The sequence below is a fragment of the Lynx rufus genome, unplaced genomic scaffold, assembly GCF_022079265.1.
Source record: "Lynx rufus isolate CCGP_SWC_20201006 ecotype Redwood Valley unplaced genomic scaffold, mLynRuf1.p SCAF_43, whole genome shotgun sequence".
NCBI classification, from domain to species: Eukaryota; Metazoa; Chordata; class Mammalia; order Carnivora; family Felidae; genus Lynx; species Lynx rufus.
In genome coordinates, this window is record NW_025814860.1 from 2,188,786 (window position 1) to 2,204,950 (window position 16,165).

Sequence of the window (16,165 nt, forward strand, 5' to 3'; positions counted from 1 at the left end):
AACTGCACTGCTGAGGATTCAGGATCAGGAGCCTCTTGGGACTTAACTGTAACCCTACTCTAAGCCTACACAGAACCCTCAACCGAAACCTAACCCCATCTCCAATCCTAACCCTACACTTGACCCGCACCATCGCATGGGCCCTCACTTCATCCCTCGAGGGAGATCACAAGACTGGAGTCCCTTCGGCCCTGGCAACGTCCCTGGACCGAATCCTAACCCTAGCTAAGGCTCTCTCCCCACGGGGACCCAATACCAAAGTCTGACAACACCACATGCCTGGTGTCATAAATCCATGCAGGATCACTCAGCATAGAACCTGGAACATCACCATGTCATTTCCAAGGCCCAGCTGCAGCAGCCCGAGAGGATTACTGAGGCCTACCCGACCAGTGGCCCATAGAGTTGTGTGGCCTTGGAACCCAAAGACTCATCTTGACTGGCACCCTCCCTTGTGCCCTCCACTCATCCCTTCGGGGAGACAAGTGCACTGCTGTGGGTTCAGCCGCTGGGCTTTCCTGGGACCTAACCCTAACCAGATCCCTCAACTGAACCCTAACCCTATCTCGAACGCTAACCCTACACTTGGTGTCCAGAAGAGGAGCAAGATTACTCAGCCTGGAACGTGGAATATCACCATGTAATATCCAAAGCCCAGATGTCCTTGCAGAAGGGGGCTGCCTGAGAGGCTTCCTGAGGCCCACCCGAAGGTTGGCCCATATATTTATCTGGCCTTGGAATCCAAAGACTATTGTCAACACTTTAGCACTTTATCTCGTTTGGAAAAGACCTAGACGTCCAATGAATTTAATTTCAATTTTTCATCCTAGCAAAACTGATACATTTCAGGTTACCAAATACTTTGGGAGCTATCTTCACAATTATCCATGAAAATTTTGAGAAAGAATTAACCATCATTTTAAGTTACCTTTTTTCTAACAAATTGCAACACAGATAACATGAGCGTATTTGACCTTTATTAAACCTAGATAAAGTTTTCTATTTAATGCTCATAACTCTACTTTTAATTAAGCCAACAAACTTACATTTATATACCTAATTAAGTTTCTCTTGCATCCACTTAAAAGACACTCAATTGTTCCCTATTGTCAGTTTTTACCTGGGACACTGGTGGGGAGATCTGAATTGGGTGGCCTAAGGGAATGCTCTTCACTCCCTGACATTAGAAGGTCCAATGAAACCAATTGTTTCATTGAAGAAGGTCCATTAGAAACCAATGGTGCCTGAGGCACTGAGGATGGTATAGGAGCCAGTTATGCAGGCCTCACCGAAGGTGGTGCAGATACAGGAGGAGGGGGGGAAGGCAGAAGAGGCAAGATTCTGCCTAAAAGCCTGAGGCAGATAAAAGCCTAGAGGGCAGAGAGAGAGGTCTCCTGGTCCTCAAGTCTGTCAACTTGAACAGATGAGCAGATGTCAGGGTTTTTTCCACCAACAAGTGGAATTAGGCAGTCCGTGTAGGGCTAGAGAAGCCCGAGAACTTCCACTGATTAAAAGGAGTTTTGGCAGCAGCTTGGGAATATTCCTGAAAGCCTCCAATCTGAGGTAGACTAACTAGAGACAGTTGGCTCTAATCACCGTAGTCATTGACCCAGGAGATGAATGAGCGAGAGGCCCCCACATACAGTTACAGTAACTGGAATCTATTAGGAAAAACAGTGAAAGAGTGTTAGAGTCCTCTTTACTAGGGATGGCCTGTGTCTTTTTCTTCCCCCACACCCTGGGATAGGTTTGGAACACTTCTATATATTGATCAGGGTTGTCTGCACCTTTTCTCAGGTCTTTTTATTTGCTTAGGATACTCCAACGAAAATGGAACCTTCATGGGATCAAATTCACCATGAAGCATTTTAGTCAACAGACACATTGAATGTGTCTTCCTTTCGAGGGGAAGATTTTTCATCTCTGACAATCCTGGATAAGGAGGGCATGAGGGTCTCACAGGTGGCTTTTCCTGAGAAGAGCCCTCAGAGGGCAAGTCTGCAAGAACTTGCTTTTATCAGCCCCTTTATGGGCCAGAAGATTGGCACCTAACTTACAACGCTTACATAAGGAAATTTTGACCATTTACCCTCCCTTTAACAATACAGATTGAACTTTAAGACAGTACTGACTGAATGCCTGCCTCAGGAGACCAGGAATCTCCATTCTCCAGAAGGTATTTCAGGCACCTCTTAGCATTGGCAGGTCCAATATCAAGTCCTGACCCAGATAAGACTCCCGAGGAATTCTGACACCGCCTTAAGCCATATTGGTCACCAGAGAACCACGGATTGGGATTCAGCACTCGCTTTAGCTGCCTCATCAGGCCGGAAGCTTTCCACTGTCCATCTCATTCACACACAGTCATAGAGTGACTCCAGCCTGTTGCCTGGTGCCCAGGGCCTTAGAGTTGCGGCTTCATTCCTTATTCGTTATGGAACTACTCGGGCATCTCTGGGAGGTGATCAGGCTCCCCTTCTGACTCTTAGGGGCAGGTCTACCAAACGAACCTGGGTTTTTACCAGTCTGACCACTCGTGCTCCCTGAGCTGATTCCTGGGCCTCACCAGGTTCTGTTGTGCATCTGGGGTCCTTGCCCCAGTGGGTCGGGAGGTGCTAGTCTCCTAAGAATCAAGTGGTCTGCTGGCACCAGGCGAGGTCACTTCTCCTGGTGATTCAAGGTTCATACCCCAGTGATAAAGGAGGTGGAAACACACCATCCCCAAGTCCCGCAAGCAAGCCCCCAAGAAATATAGCAGGATTCTCGCACAGAGACAGGACACTGAGGCTTTCTTTGTCCCGGAAGCAATTTTTTGCGTCGTGCTTGCCCAGGCTCAGTGGGTTCATACTCGAAAAACTGAACCCCGAGTACAGCGGGGTGTAGCCTTTTATGCAATTTCTACTTCTTTGTCTCCCATATGTGCTGACACATATAGTCTGATTGGACCCAGTCCAAGTTACAAAGTTATGTCAGAGCTATGCATATGTGTGTGGGAGTTCATGGGGCCATATTGCCTTCCTTTGTTCTGAGAAGTCCTCTACCACATTCCTTAGGGAGGGACTCTACCTCATAGCTGCCACCTATCTCATTACATCACTATTACAGTATCACATTACTATATATTATATTACATATTATATTAATATCATAATAAGTATTCCTTACGCTCTGCTTTTTATTCCCATGACTTACTCCATTCACAAATGGAGGCCTGTATCTCCTTCTCCCCTTCTTCCATTTTGGACCCCCTAGCCATCTGGCAACCATCATTTTATTCTTTGTATTTATAGTTCTGATTCTGCTTATTATTCATCATTTTAGATTCTATCTATGAGTGGAATCATATGGTATTTGTCTTTCTCAGCATGACTTATTTCACTCCGTATAATGCCCTGCGGGTCCTTCTATGTTGTCTCAGATGGCATGATCTCATGCTTTTTAAAGCTGCATATTATTCCATCATGTACGTATGCATTTTCCCTTATCCTTTTGTCTACTAATGGGCACTAAGGTTACTTCCATATCTTGGCTATTGTAAATAGTGCTGCAATAAACATAACGGTGTGTATCTTTTCTAGTTAGTGTTTTCCTTTTCCTTGAGTAAAGATCAAGAGGGGTACTATTGGGTCATGTGGTATTTGTGTTATTAATTTAGCGTATAAATACCATACTGTTTTCCCCAGCGGCTGTAACAACTTAAATTCCCAACAACAGTGTATGAGGTTCTCCTTTCTCCACATCCTCACCAACACTTGTTTTCTGTGTTACTGATTTTAGCCATTGTAACAGGTTTGAGGTGGTATCAATGCAGTTTTGATTTGCATTTCTCTGTTGATGAATGATATTGAGCATCTGATCTTTTCATATGTCTGTTGGCCATCAGTATGACTTCTTTGGAAAAGTGTCTTTTCAGGTCCTCTGTCCATTTCTTAATTGGGTTGTTTTTTGGTGTTGAATTGTAGGACTTCTTTTTATATTTTAGATATTAACTCCTATCACAATATCATTTGCAAATACCTTCTCCCATTCAGTAGGTTGTGTTTTGTTTTGATGATGGTATCCTTTGTAGTGCAAAAGTTCTTTATGAGAGGTGAAAGACACGCATTCTGAAAACTATAAAACACTGATGAAATCACAGATAACACAAATGGAATGATATTCCCTGCTCATGGATTGGAATAATGAGCATTGTTGGGACGTCCATATTACCCAAAGCAATCTACAGATTCAGTGCAACCCCTATCAAAATAGCAAAAGGATTTTTGTGCAAAACTAGAATAATCCTAAAATACGTATGGAACCACAGAAAACCCCAAGTAGCCAAAGCAATAATGAGAAAGAAGAAGAAAGCTGGAGATAGCACAATCCAGATTTGAAGATCTACTATAAAGCTGTAGTAATCAAAGCAGGATGGTACTAGATCAAAAACAGACACATAGATCAATGGAACAGAATAGTGAACCCAGAAATAAACCCACAGGTAGATGGCCAATCTATGACTAAGGAGACAAGGATATACAATAGGGAAAAGAAAGCCTTTTTAATAACTTCTGCTGGGGAAACTAGACAGCTACATATAAAATAATTAAACTGGACTACTTTCTAACACCATACACAAAAATAAACTCAAAATTGATTAAAGACAAATCCATACAAATCCTAGAAGAAAACACAGGCAGTCATTTCTCTGACATCAGTTACAGCAACAATTTTCTAGATACATCTCCTAAGGCAAAGGAATCAAAAGCAAAAATAAGCTATTGGGAATTCATCAAAATAAACAGACCCCAAGTATTTTATGTGCATAAGACTAAAGCTGAATTTCAAGCCAGAGTTAGAGCATACCCTAAAGTGACTGAAGACCATGATACATTTGCTGAACAATTTAACATATTCATTCCAACTTACCAACCTGGTTTCTCAGATTTTTATCAGTTGGCTCACATGCTTGTTGCTGAGGGCTAGGCCAAATATTGCATAAAACTCTCCCACTGGTAACATCCTGAACTAGATTTAGAGAAACAGAAACTTCTCGGGGTGGGGCCAAGATGGCAGAGTAGCATGGAAGGTCTCAGCTTCTCTCATCCTTGAAATGCAGCAAGATCAGCACCAAACCATTTTTGCAAACTTCGGAAATTTATCTGAGGATTAACACAACAATGTGCATTATTTGAGCCACAGGACTTGGCAGGTACGTGGTGCAGAGAGGTTATGTGGGGGAGAGAGAAGCCACGGATGGTAAGGAGCTGTTTTGGGGGAGAGAGGCCAGAGAAACTGGGGGAGAGTGTGGTGCATTGGGAAAGAACAGGAAAAACACTCCCCTGAAAGCTGCTTGAGAGAAAGTGGAAACACCCATAAGGGACTGAACAAGAAATCTGGTCCCCAAACAGAAATCTCCCCATTGATGGGGAGAAAGGAGAGGGTTTCAATACCATTAGGACTCTGTAAACAGGGGAGCACAGAGTTGGAAATTCCAGAGCTCAATACCTGGCGGTGCTCTGGTGGGATGGGTGAATCCCCAATAGCAGAGAGTGAGACCTGAGGGGTCTGTGGGCCACATGTGGAGAAGTGGTTCCCCTGCTTGGAGGGCATTTGGTAGAGGCCATACAGCCTCCCCACAGGCAAAGGTCCCAGCGGACCCTGGAGAGCAGCCATATTTCCTGGTATTAGAACAAAGATGCCAGAGTGGAGTGAAACCTGGTGCCAGCTATGTGTTGTAATTTGCCATAATCTCTGAACCTTTGCCACTACAAGGATCGCATGAACATTTTCTGGGGTAAGCTAGCATCCAGCCATTGCTCAGTGAGACCCTTCCCCAGATGGTCGGAGTGGGTCCAAGCAGCAGAGTTCTCAGAAGTGAGGGGTTTGGAAACACAACCCCATGTGAGATAAAATTCGATAGAGAAAGGTGCCACCTGGCAGGCTGACCGCTTGGACATGGACAGTGTAGAAGTGGGGAGTGGATGGAAGCCAGAGACAAAGGAGGAGTACCTGACTGCGGGTGGGTGAGAGCACAGGGTTCCTGTGCCAGAAACTAGGAAGCTGGGTGATGCCAGTTTCACCTGTCTCATGCATGTGCATGCACGTGCTCACATGCCACAATAATCCAGCCCAGTAAGCAAAGCAGCACCACCTAGTGGAAAATGGAGCCATTATATCAAGCCCTGCTCAACTGTGCCCTCTAAGCACATGCCCTAGAGGATGACCACAAACGTCTTTGCCTGCTTAGAGTATGGATTACAGAGTGCTTCATAGTTGGAGTTCTAGGGGAAACTGAATGTAACTTGATGCAGATTTCATTCTGTCTGCTGGTTCATGCGTTCGATTTTTTTTCCTTTTCCACCTTTCTTTTCTTTTTCTTGCATACAGGAAGGAAAAAAATATTTTTATTTTCCTTTTTTAAAAAATTAGTCTTACCATGTTTTAAAAAATTTTTTGGTAAATATTTTTATTCTATTTAATTTCTTCATTTAATTTTATTCTATTTTGTTGTATATATTTATTTTAAATTTTTAAACTTTTTCTTACTTTTTTAAATTTTTAAATTTTTTTTCACTTATTTCCTTTATTCCTCTATTCTATCAAACTTCTTTCAACCACCAGACTGAAACACACGTAGGATATAGCTACCTTTACTTGATTTTTTGTGTTTTTAATTTTTTAATTTAATTTTTATTTTATTAATGTTTTTACTTCCTCCAAAATGACAAAGTGAAGGAATTCAAACTAAAAGAACAGGAAGAAATGGCAGCCAGGGGCTTATTCAACAAAGATATGGTAAGATGTCTGAACTAGAATTTAGAACCACAATAATAAGAATACTAGCACAGGCTGAGAAAAGCATAGAATCCATTTCCCTTCCTGTGGAGATAAAGGAAGTAAAATCTAGTTAGGATGAAATTAAAACTACTATAACCGAGATGCAATCTTGAATGGATGCCATGGTGGAAAAAGTGGACAAAGTGGAGTCGTGAATCAGCATTACAGAAGACAAAATTATGGATAATAAGTAAGCATGAAAAAATAGGGAAACAAAGGCAAAAGAGCATAATGCAAGAAGTAGAGAAATCAGTCTTAGAAAAAAAGGGATGACATCTGAATCATAGGAGTCCCAGAAGATGAAAAGAGAGAAAAAGGGGCAGAAGGTTTATGTGAGCAAATTGTAGGGGAAAACTTTTCTAATCTGGGACGGACACAGACATCACCATCCAAGGAGCACAGAGAACTCCCATTAGAGTCAACAAAAACCGACCATCAAAAAGGCATATCATAGTCAAATTCAGGAAAGGAAAGAAATATGAAAGCAGCAAGGGAAAAAAAGTCCTTAATCTACAAGGGAAGACAGGTCAGGTTGACAGCAGACCTGTAAACAGAAACTTGGCAGGCCAGAAAAGAGTGGCAGAATATATTCACCGTGCTGAATCGGAAAAATATGCAGCCAGGAATTCTTTTTCCAGCAAGGCTGTCATTCAAGATAAGGGAGAAATAAAGGGTTTTCCAGACAAACAAAAACTAAAGGAGTTTGTGACCACTAAACCAGCCTTGCAAGAAATGTTAAGGGGGCTCTCTGAGGGGAGAAAAGATGAAACAGAAAGACCAAAAGCAACAAAGACTAGAAAGGACCAGAGACCACCATCAGAAACTCCAACTCTACAGGCAACACAATGCAATAAATTTATATCTTTCAGGTCTCACTCTAAATGTCAATGGACTAAACGCTCCAATCAAAAGACGTAGGGTATGAGAACAGATAAGAAAATAAAATCTCTGTATAGGCTGTTTACAAGAGACCCATTTTAGACCTAAAGACAACTTCAGATTGAAAGTAAGGTGATTGAGAACACCTTCAGATAGAAAGTAAGGGGATCTATCATGCTGATGGTCGCCAAAAGAAACAGCGAGTAGCCATACTGATATCAGACAAACTAGATTTTAAACTTTTTTTTTTTTATTTTTTATTTTTCCCAACGTTTATTTATTTTTTGGGGGGACAGAGAGAGACAGAGCATGAACGGGGGAGGGGCAGAGAGAGAGGGAGACACAGAATCGGAAACAGGCTCCAGGCTCTGAGCCATCAGCCCAGAGCCTGACGCGGGGCTCGAACTCCCGGACCGCGAGATCGTGACCTGGCTGAAGTCGGACGCTTAACCGACTGCGCCACCCAGGCGCCCCCAGACAAACTAGATTTTAAAATAAAGACTGTGCAAAGAGATGAAGAAGGGCATTATATCATAATTAAGAGGACTACCCACCAAGAAGAGCTAACAAATGTAAACATTTAAACCCCCAACGTGAGAGCACCCAAATATATAAATCAATTAATCACAAACACAAAGACACTTTTTGATAATAATACCATAATAGTAGGGGACTTCAACTCCCCAGTTACAACAATGGACAGATCATCTAAGTAGAAAATCAACAAGGAAACAATGGCTTTGAATGACACACTGGACCAGATGGACTTAACATATTCAGAACATTTCTTCCTAAAGGAGAAGAATACACATTCTTCTTCAGTGTACATGGAACATTCTCCAGAATGGATTACTTTACTGGGTCACAAATCAGCTCTCAACAAGTATAAAAGGATCAAGATCATACCATGCATAGTTTCAGATCACAATGTTATGAATCTCAAAATCAACCATAAGATAAAAGTTGGAAACCCCACAAAAACTTTGAGAGTAAAGAACATCCTACTAAAGAATGAATGGGCTAACCAAGAAATTAAGGAGGAAATTAAAACGTACACGGAAGCCAATGAAAATGATAATACAACAGCCTGAAACCTCTGGGATGCAGCAAAGACAGTCATAAGAGGGAAGTATATAGAAATCCAGGCCTTCCTAAAGAAGGAGGTCTCAAATACACAACCTAACCTTACACATTAAAGAGTTGGAGAAAGAACAGAAAATAAAGCCCAAAACAGGCAGAAGAAGGGAAAAAATAAAGATTTGAGCAGAAACCAATGATACCAAAGTCAAGAAAACAGAACTGATCAGTAAAACCAGGAGCTGGTTCCTTGAAAGAAGCAACAAAATTGATAAAAACCTAGCCAGATTTATGACAACAAAAAAAGGAAAGGACCCAAATAAATACAGTTAAGAATGAAAGAGATCACAACACTGCAGAAATAAAAAAAACAATCTTAAGAGAATATGATGAGTAATTATATGCCATTTAATTGGGAAATCTAGAAGAAATGGAGAAATTTCCAGAAACATATAAGCTACCAAAAGTGAAACAGGAAGAAATAGAACATTTTTATAGACCCATCACCAGTAAAGAAAGTGGATTACTAATCAAAAATCTCCCAAAACCAAGAGTCCAGGGCCACCGGGTGGCTTTCCAGGGGAACTCTACCAAACATTTAAAGAAGAGTTAACACCTAATCTTTTGAAGCTTTCCCAAAAAATAGAAATGGAGGACAAGCTACTAAACTCATTCTCTGAGGCCAGCATTACCTTGATTCCAAAACCAGACAAAGACCCCACTTAAAAGAACTACAGACCAATTTCCCTGATTAACATGGATGCAAAAATTCTCAACAAGATACTAGCCAAGCATATCCAACAATACATTAAAAGAATTATTCACAACGACAAAGTGGGATTTATGCCTGGGATGCAAGGCTGGTTCAATATCTGCAAATCAACCTATATGATACATAACATTAATAAAAGAAAGAAAAAGAACCACTTGATCCTCTCAATAGATGCAGAGAATGAATCTGACAAAACACAGCATCCTCTCTTGATAAAAACCCTCAAGAAAGGAGGCATAGAAGGATCATACCTCAAGATCATGAAAGCTAGATACAAAAGACCCACTTCTAATATCACACTCAATGCGGAAAAACTGAGACCTTTCCCCTTAAGGTCAGGAACCTGACAAGGATGTCCATGCTCACCACTCTTATTCAGCGTAGTGTTGGAAATCCTAGCCTCAGCAATCAGACAACACAAAGAAATAAAAGGCAGCCAAATTGGCGAGGAGGAAGTCAAAATTTCAGTCTTTGCAGTTGATAAGATATTCTTTGTGGAAAATCCAAAAGATTCCACCAAAAACACTGCTAGAACTGATCCATGAATTCAGCAAAGTCGCAGAATATAAAATCAATGCACAGAAATCGGTTGGATTCCTATACACCAGTAAAGAAGCAGCAGAAAGAGAATCAAGAAATTGATTCTGTTTACAATTGCACCAAAAACCATAAAATATCTAGGGATAAACCTAACCACAGGGGTGAAAAATCCATACACTGAAAACTATAGAAAGCTTATGAAAGAAATTGGAGAAGACACCAAAAAAATGGAAAAATATTCCATGCTCATGGATTGGAAGAACAAATATTGTTAAAGTGTTGACACTACCCAAAGAAATCTACATATTCAGTGTGATCCCTATCAAAATAACTCCAGCATTCTTCATAGAGCTACAACAAAATCCCTAAAATTTATATGGAACCAGAAAAGACCCCAAATAGCCGAAGCAATCCTGACAAAGAAAGGAGAATGGAGGTACCACAAGTCCGGACCTAAGGATGTATCACAAAGCTGTAATCATCAACACAGTATGGTACTGGCACAAAAGCAGATACATAGATCAACGGAAACAAATAGAGAACCCAGAAACGGACACACAAACGTATGGCCAACTAATCTTTGACAAAGAAGGAAAGAATATCCAATGGAAAAAAGTCTCTCCAGCAAATGGTGCTGGGAAAACTGGAGAGTGACATGCAAAGGATAAAACTGGACCACTTTCTTACACCATACACAAAAGCAAACTCAGAACGGATGGAAGACCTAAACGTAACGCAGGAAGCCATCACAATCCTAGAGGAGAAAGCTGGCAAAAACCTCTTTGACCTTGGCCACAGCAACTACTAACTTGACATCTCTCTGGAGGCAAGGGAAATAAAAGCAAAAATGAACTATTGGGACCTCAACAAGATAAAGAGCTTAACCGACTGAGCCACCCAGATGCCCCTCCACTGAACAATTTTAACGGCTTTTCCTAAGCCTGAAGGTTGAAAGAAAGTTCAGTCTTATACCAAAAAAGCCTCATGAATCTGTTCACGATTATCACCTTTGACTCTAAATTGTCTTTAATTAACTCTGCTCCTCCTTTAGATCTATGTTTATTAATGTGCTAGTCTGGGACCTTTCCCTTTTAGTTAAAAGGACCAAGAATAGAATGGGAAACTATGTCCACTCCAGGTTTAATTAACCTGGAAAATCACTTTGCTCAGACCCAAGATGAGTCATCTAGTGGAAAGACTGTTAAATTTTCAATGCTCAACTCCAGCAAATAAAGACCCCCCGAAACTAGAAGTCTAATTCCTGCTGTGACTGCAAGAACTAGGACATTGAAAAAAGATGGTTATAAATTTAAGAGCTTCAAGGCCCTGCAGCCCTCTTTCCAACCTTTTCAATGTCCTCCCAATTCCCAAAGATGGGATTCCAAGGAACCACGGAGCCCTTCCCAAACCTCCGTCTTAATCTCTTTGGAGAAACTACTCTCCAGATTGGGAATGAATGTATCTCTGTCTTTACTGAAGCTGCAACTAACCCGAGTGCTATAAAGCAGCCTTAGCCTCGGGGTACAAAAACAGCTCAATTAGGGGGGATCTATTAGATTTCAACACGTTCCTACCTCTGAACCTATTCCCTTTGATCAAGGCCCTTTGAGAGATATACACCCTATTCTCCTTAGTTCTTTGACCCGTATTGATTACCTGGACTGCGATTTCTTAGAAAAATACCATGCTGGAATTTCTTTTGCCCAAAAGGGAAAAATAATTCTAGAATTTGACAGCAGTAACCAAAATAGCAAAAAGGGATAACAGGATCCTTTGGCACCTTTTCTGTGCCATGTCTCTGCTGGTCCTACAGCTGAGTCTGGAGGTACTGATCATTTATTCCTATTGGATCAGCTCCCATCCTCGTTATGGGCAAAATCTTCAAATGATCTTGGCAGAATTCACAGTGTACCCCCCGTCAAGATTCAAATCGATCCTACAAAACTTCTCCCTAGAATTAATCAATATTCTATAATTTAAGAAGGCCTTCAACGCATCAACACAATAGAATGTTACAAGGCTCATGGCCTCATGATCCCCTGCAGTAGTCCATATAACACCTCTATTATACCTGTGAGAAAACCCAACTGCTGAGGATATTATTTTGTCCAAGACCTCCGAGAAATAAGTAGCACTGTAATCCCTTGACATCCCCTTCTTCCCAAACTTCACACTCTAACCTACAATCGACTCCCATTGAAAGCAAAGTTTTCAATGTACTTGACCTATGTGGTGTAGTTTTTAGCATTCCAGTTTATAAGGATAGCCGGTATCTTTTTGCCTTCACTTGCAGGGAATGAATGACAATACATCTGGACTGCAACCTCCCTGGGTTTCACAGAGTGCTTCATGTTTCCCACAAACCTTAAAGGCTGATTTGGATGATGGAAAGTGTTCTGCAGGCTCTACTTTGTTACAATGTGTAGATGATTTGTTTCTCTGCTTCCCTGCTCATGCCTCTTCACACGAAGACAGCACCCCTCTGGGAAAACTTTTTGTTTTACAACTTAAGCCCATAAAGTCTCCAAAGAAAAACTGCAGTTTGCTCAAACTCAGGTTATGTATTTAGCTCAGCTGTTCTCAGAACAAGGCCCACATCTGGACCCAGGCAGACTGAAGGCATCCACAATCTCTCACAACCTAAAACTAAGAGCCAATTACAAGGCTTTCTTGGATGGCTGTCTACTCTCAAAACTGAATTCCAAATTTCTCTCTTAAGGCTCAGCATCTAAATGCTCTACTGAAAAAATGAGAATGCTAATCCTACTATTCGGAAAGAGGGGGATGACACAGCCTTGTAAACATTGTACCTTTAATTTATGTTCTGTGGGCCATTATGTATATAAGAGAGCCTGGTCCTTACCCACCACCGCTTTGCATGTCCTACCCTATGGAACATCCTTCATCACCAGTCATGGGCTATGACCACCCCCCCCCACCTCCTCCATTTGGTAAGATGACCTGAAGTGGATGAGGGACTTGTAAAGCATATTCATCTTTTTCGGGAAAGACTTGGTGGGAATGTCGTAGAGATGGTTGTGAGGGCTTGGCAATTCAATTGCAAACCTGCCTGAGGACAGTGTAACATATCTCAAGCTTCTCAGGATGTATGTACAATGTGCTGTGTCATTTTCCATGTAATGAGGTCAGCTATAGGTTTCTCTTGTCAAAAAGAAAGAGGGTTTTTACACAAAGGCAGATGTATCGTGAGTAGTTGTGCACACTTTACAGACACAATGTTTTGAGTTCTGTGAAGGATGAGATGCACCCCTAAGTGTAGGTGCCTCAGGTGTCCTGTGTGAAATGGGGCACATGCATTATACAACACAGACCTTGTGTTCACCACCTGGAAGCACCAGTGAAGGAATGGGGGAAACTTGAATCACACAGGAATAGAAGGGAAATTGAGGACAGTAAGCAGAGTTTGAGGAGGTGAAGAGGGGAGAGTCTTGGGGTCAGTGAGATGCAGTTGCAGGCCATTCCTGACCACAGCCTGAGCAGGGAGCATGAGTTCCACACGGAGCTGCTATGTGGGATCACTGTCAGTGCACAGTGCAGGGTTCATCTCCGAAATGTCATTTTTGTCAAAGTGCACCTAGGTGATCATCTAAAAAGGTTGTTGTCTCCCTGTGTTGTCTGAAGGTTCTGGATATTTATGGGTGAGAAAGTGCCCTGGACATATAGGAAATTTAGCTTGGTCTTAAGGAAATCCTTGTCTGCCTAAGTTCACATCCCTCAGTGAGACTAAAAGTGAAGACCGGATCTAGATCAGCTGAGAGCCTGCATTAGCCTTCAGCCTCGGTCAACCTACAATTCAGGGCTGGCCAGATGCCACCCCTGCTGGACCCCTGACATCACCCCGACTACAGCTTTGCATCTATCTCCTTAAACTTTTCTCACGATATCCCGAGGATTTACCTGTGTTCCTGCTGTCTCAGCCCGAATACCAATTCTCACTGGGACCTACACAGAGCCTGAGCTGTGTTATCTGTGAAACAGAGGTAATATTTGTTTCTAAGGGCATAATAAAAAGAAGACATTTAACGCAGAATGCATCTGCAAATGTCTGAAATGTCCACTCACCCTTCTCACAGTTTCAATTAAGATATCTCTACACAAATGATCATCAAAAACAGATGGTCACGGTCATACTCCTAGGCTTTTTGGACTTGGGTGGTTGCGTTTTGTGCGCTATCCGACTGAAAGAGTGCCGGCACCACTAGGATGAAGCTCGTAAGATTTTTGATGAAATTGAGTCATGAAACCGTAACCATTGAATTAAAGAATGGAACACAGGTCCATGGAACAATCACAGATGTAGATGTCAGCATGAATACACATCTTAAAGCAGTGAAAATGACTTTGAAGGATAGAGAACCAGTATAACTGGAAACACTGGTATTCGAGGAAATAACATTCGATATTTTATACTGCCAGACAGCTTACCTCTGGATACACTACTTGTGGATGTTGAACCGAAGGTGAAATCTAAGAAAAGGGAAGCTGTTGCAGGCCGAGGAAGAGGAAGAGGACGTGGTAGGGGTAGAGGAAGAGGGGGTCCTAGGCGATAATGTCTCTCAAGATTACTATTTCAAAGTGATACGTAATTTGGAATATTTTTTGTACAGGCTTTGTTTGTTTATGTCAGTTTTTAATAAACATAAATGTAGGACACAGTTGTCTACTGACTGTCAAATTTTAATAGTTCATATAGGTTCATGATATTTACATAGTAGGAGCTAAGCATTTCTACTAGGCAATCACAGACTGATTTCATTTTAGATCAGACTTTTAATTTTTGAACTAAAGTTTTTGTATGAATGTATGTAGAATATGTACCTATTTCACATGCACTGAATATGCATTTTATTGTTTTACTTTGACTCCATTCTGTAGAACCTGCCTACAAGTGAAATAATAAGTTCATTTTGGTACTTCAGGAAAAAAAAAAAACATGGTCACGGAAGTTCATTAAACTAAGACTGTTAACACCTCAGCCAAGGGATTGGGAATCGCCATTTTAAACAATAAGACAAAGGCATGCTTTTTCTATTAAAATTCAGGCCCTACCAGGCAAAGAAAGAAAACGATAATTACGAGAATGTGTATATCAGAGTTCTACATCTGAGATCTGAAGACAATCATATTCCATTACATATAGACTCGCAGATGCATCCACACTCTAAAGTGTTCATCTCAGGCCACAGATTAACTATCGAAGAGGGAATGCAGGTAGGAAAACATATGACCATAGGGAAATAACCCCAAATCTCATAAATCTCACTGCCTTATATGACAACTATTTTGAAATTTGAAGAGGACTGTGTGAGCTGACAGAGTATGGTGATTATATATCTTAAAAAATGTGTCAGATCTGCCTGCATGCTTTCTCTGCCCACCCTGCGCTCTCCACTTTGTTTTTCTTAGTATCCCTTAATACTACTTTCACTGTTCTGTCTCTGTTTCAGTGTTTGCTTCTAGGAGGACCTACTCTCACTCCCCATCAAATGCACACAGTGCGGTTCGTATACACACAGGTAACAAACTAGCAGAAATTGAGGTGATGGAGGATAGTAGCAAGATCACCCTTTGTGCAGAGGAGCCCGAGTTTTCTGGGGTGATGGTAATTTCCTATATCTAGATGCATGGGGTCCTTGTGCTCATTTATTTTAGAAATTCTCACTGACTCCTGGTGCTTCGGGTCAGATAGGTTCCTGACCCTAGAATATGGCTGATTTGTAATGGTGGGTAAGGATCAGGGACCAGCAGTGACTGTGGGAGATGAGTGAGGAGGCTACACATAGACTCAGATCCTCACCCAGGATGCCATGTCTCCACAGACAGCAACCTTGTGCAGGAGGGCTCTGAGGATCACATATTTCTTGATCAGTCCTGTGAACTCCATAATCCTACTCCAGATTTCTCACGGAGGGATGGACAGGGCAGAGGCCAGCAGCTGTAGGACACCCTGATTATGGCTGGAGTGGAGCAGTGGGCCTGGGAGATTGAGTCAGAGAAAGGGAAAGGCAGAAGGTAGTGAAGAGGAGTTTGAGAGATAAAGGGAAGAGGAGAGAAGGC

At 41.7% G+C, this 16,165-nt stretch overlaps 1 protein-coding gene across 1 annotated transcript; it reads left to right on the forward strand.

Moving 5' to 3' along the window:
* The first annotated feature begins 11,905 nt into the window (after nucleotides 1-11,905).
* LOC124525552 (small nuclear ribonucleoprotein Sm D1-like) lies at nucleotides 11,906-14,711 on the forward strand. The gene is given in 2 exon segments (XM_047098007.1): nucleotides 11,906-14,483; nucleotides 14,486-14,711. Coding segments are annotated over 2 exon segments (345 nt in total). The 5' UTR covers nucleotides 11,906-14,311; the 3' UTR covers nucleotides 14,659-14,711.
* Nucleotides 14,712-16,165: the final 1,454 nt, after the last annotated feature.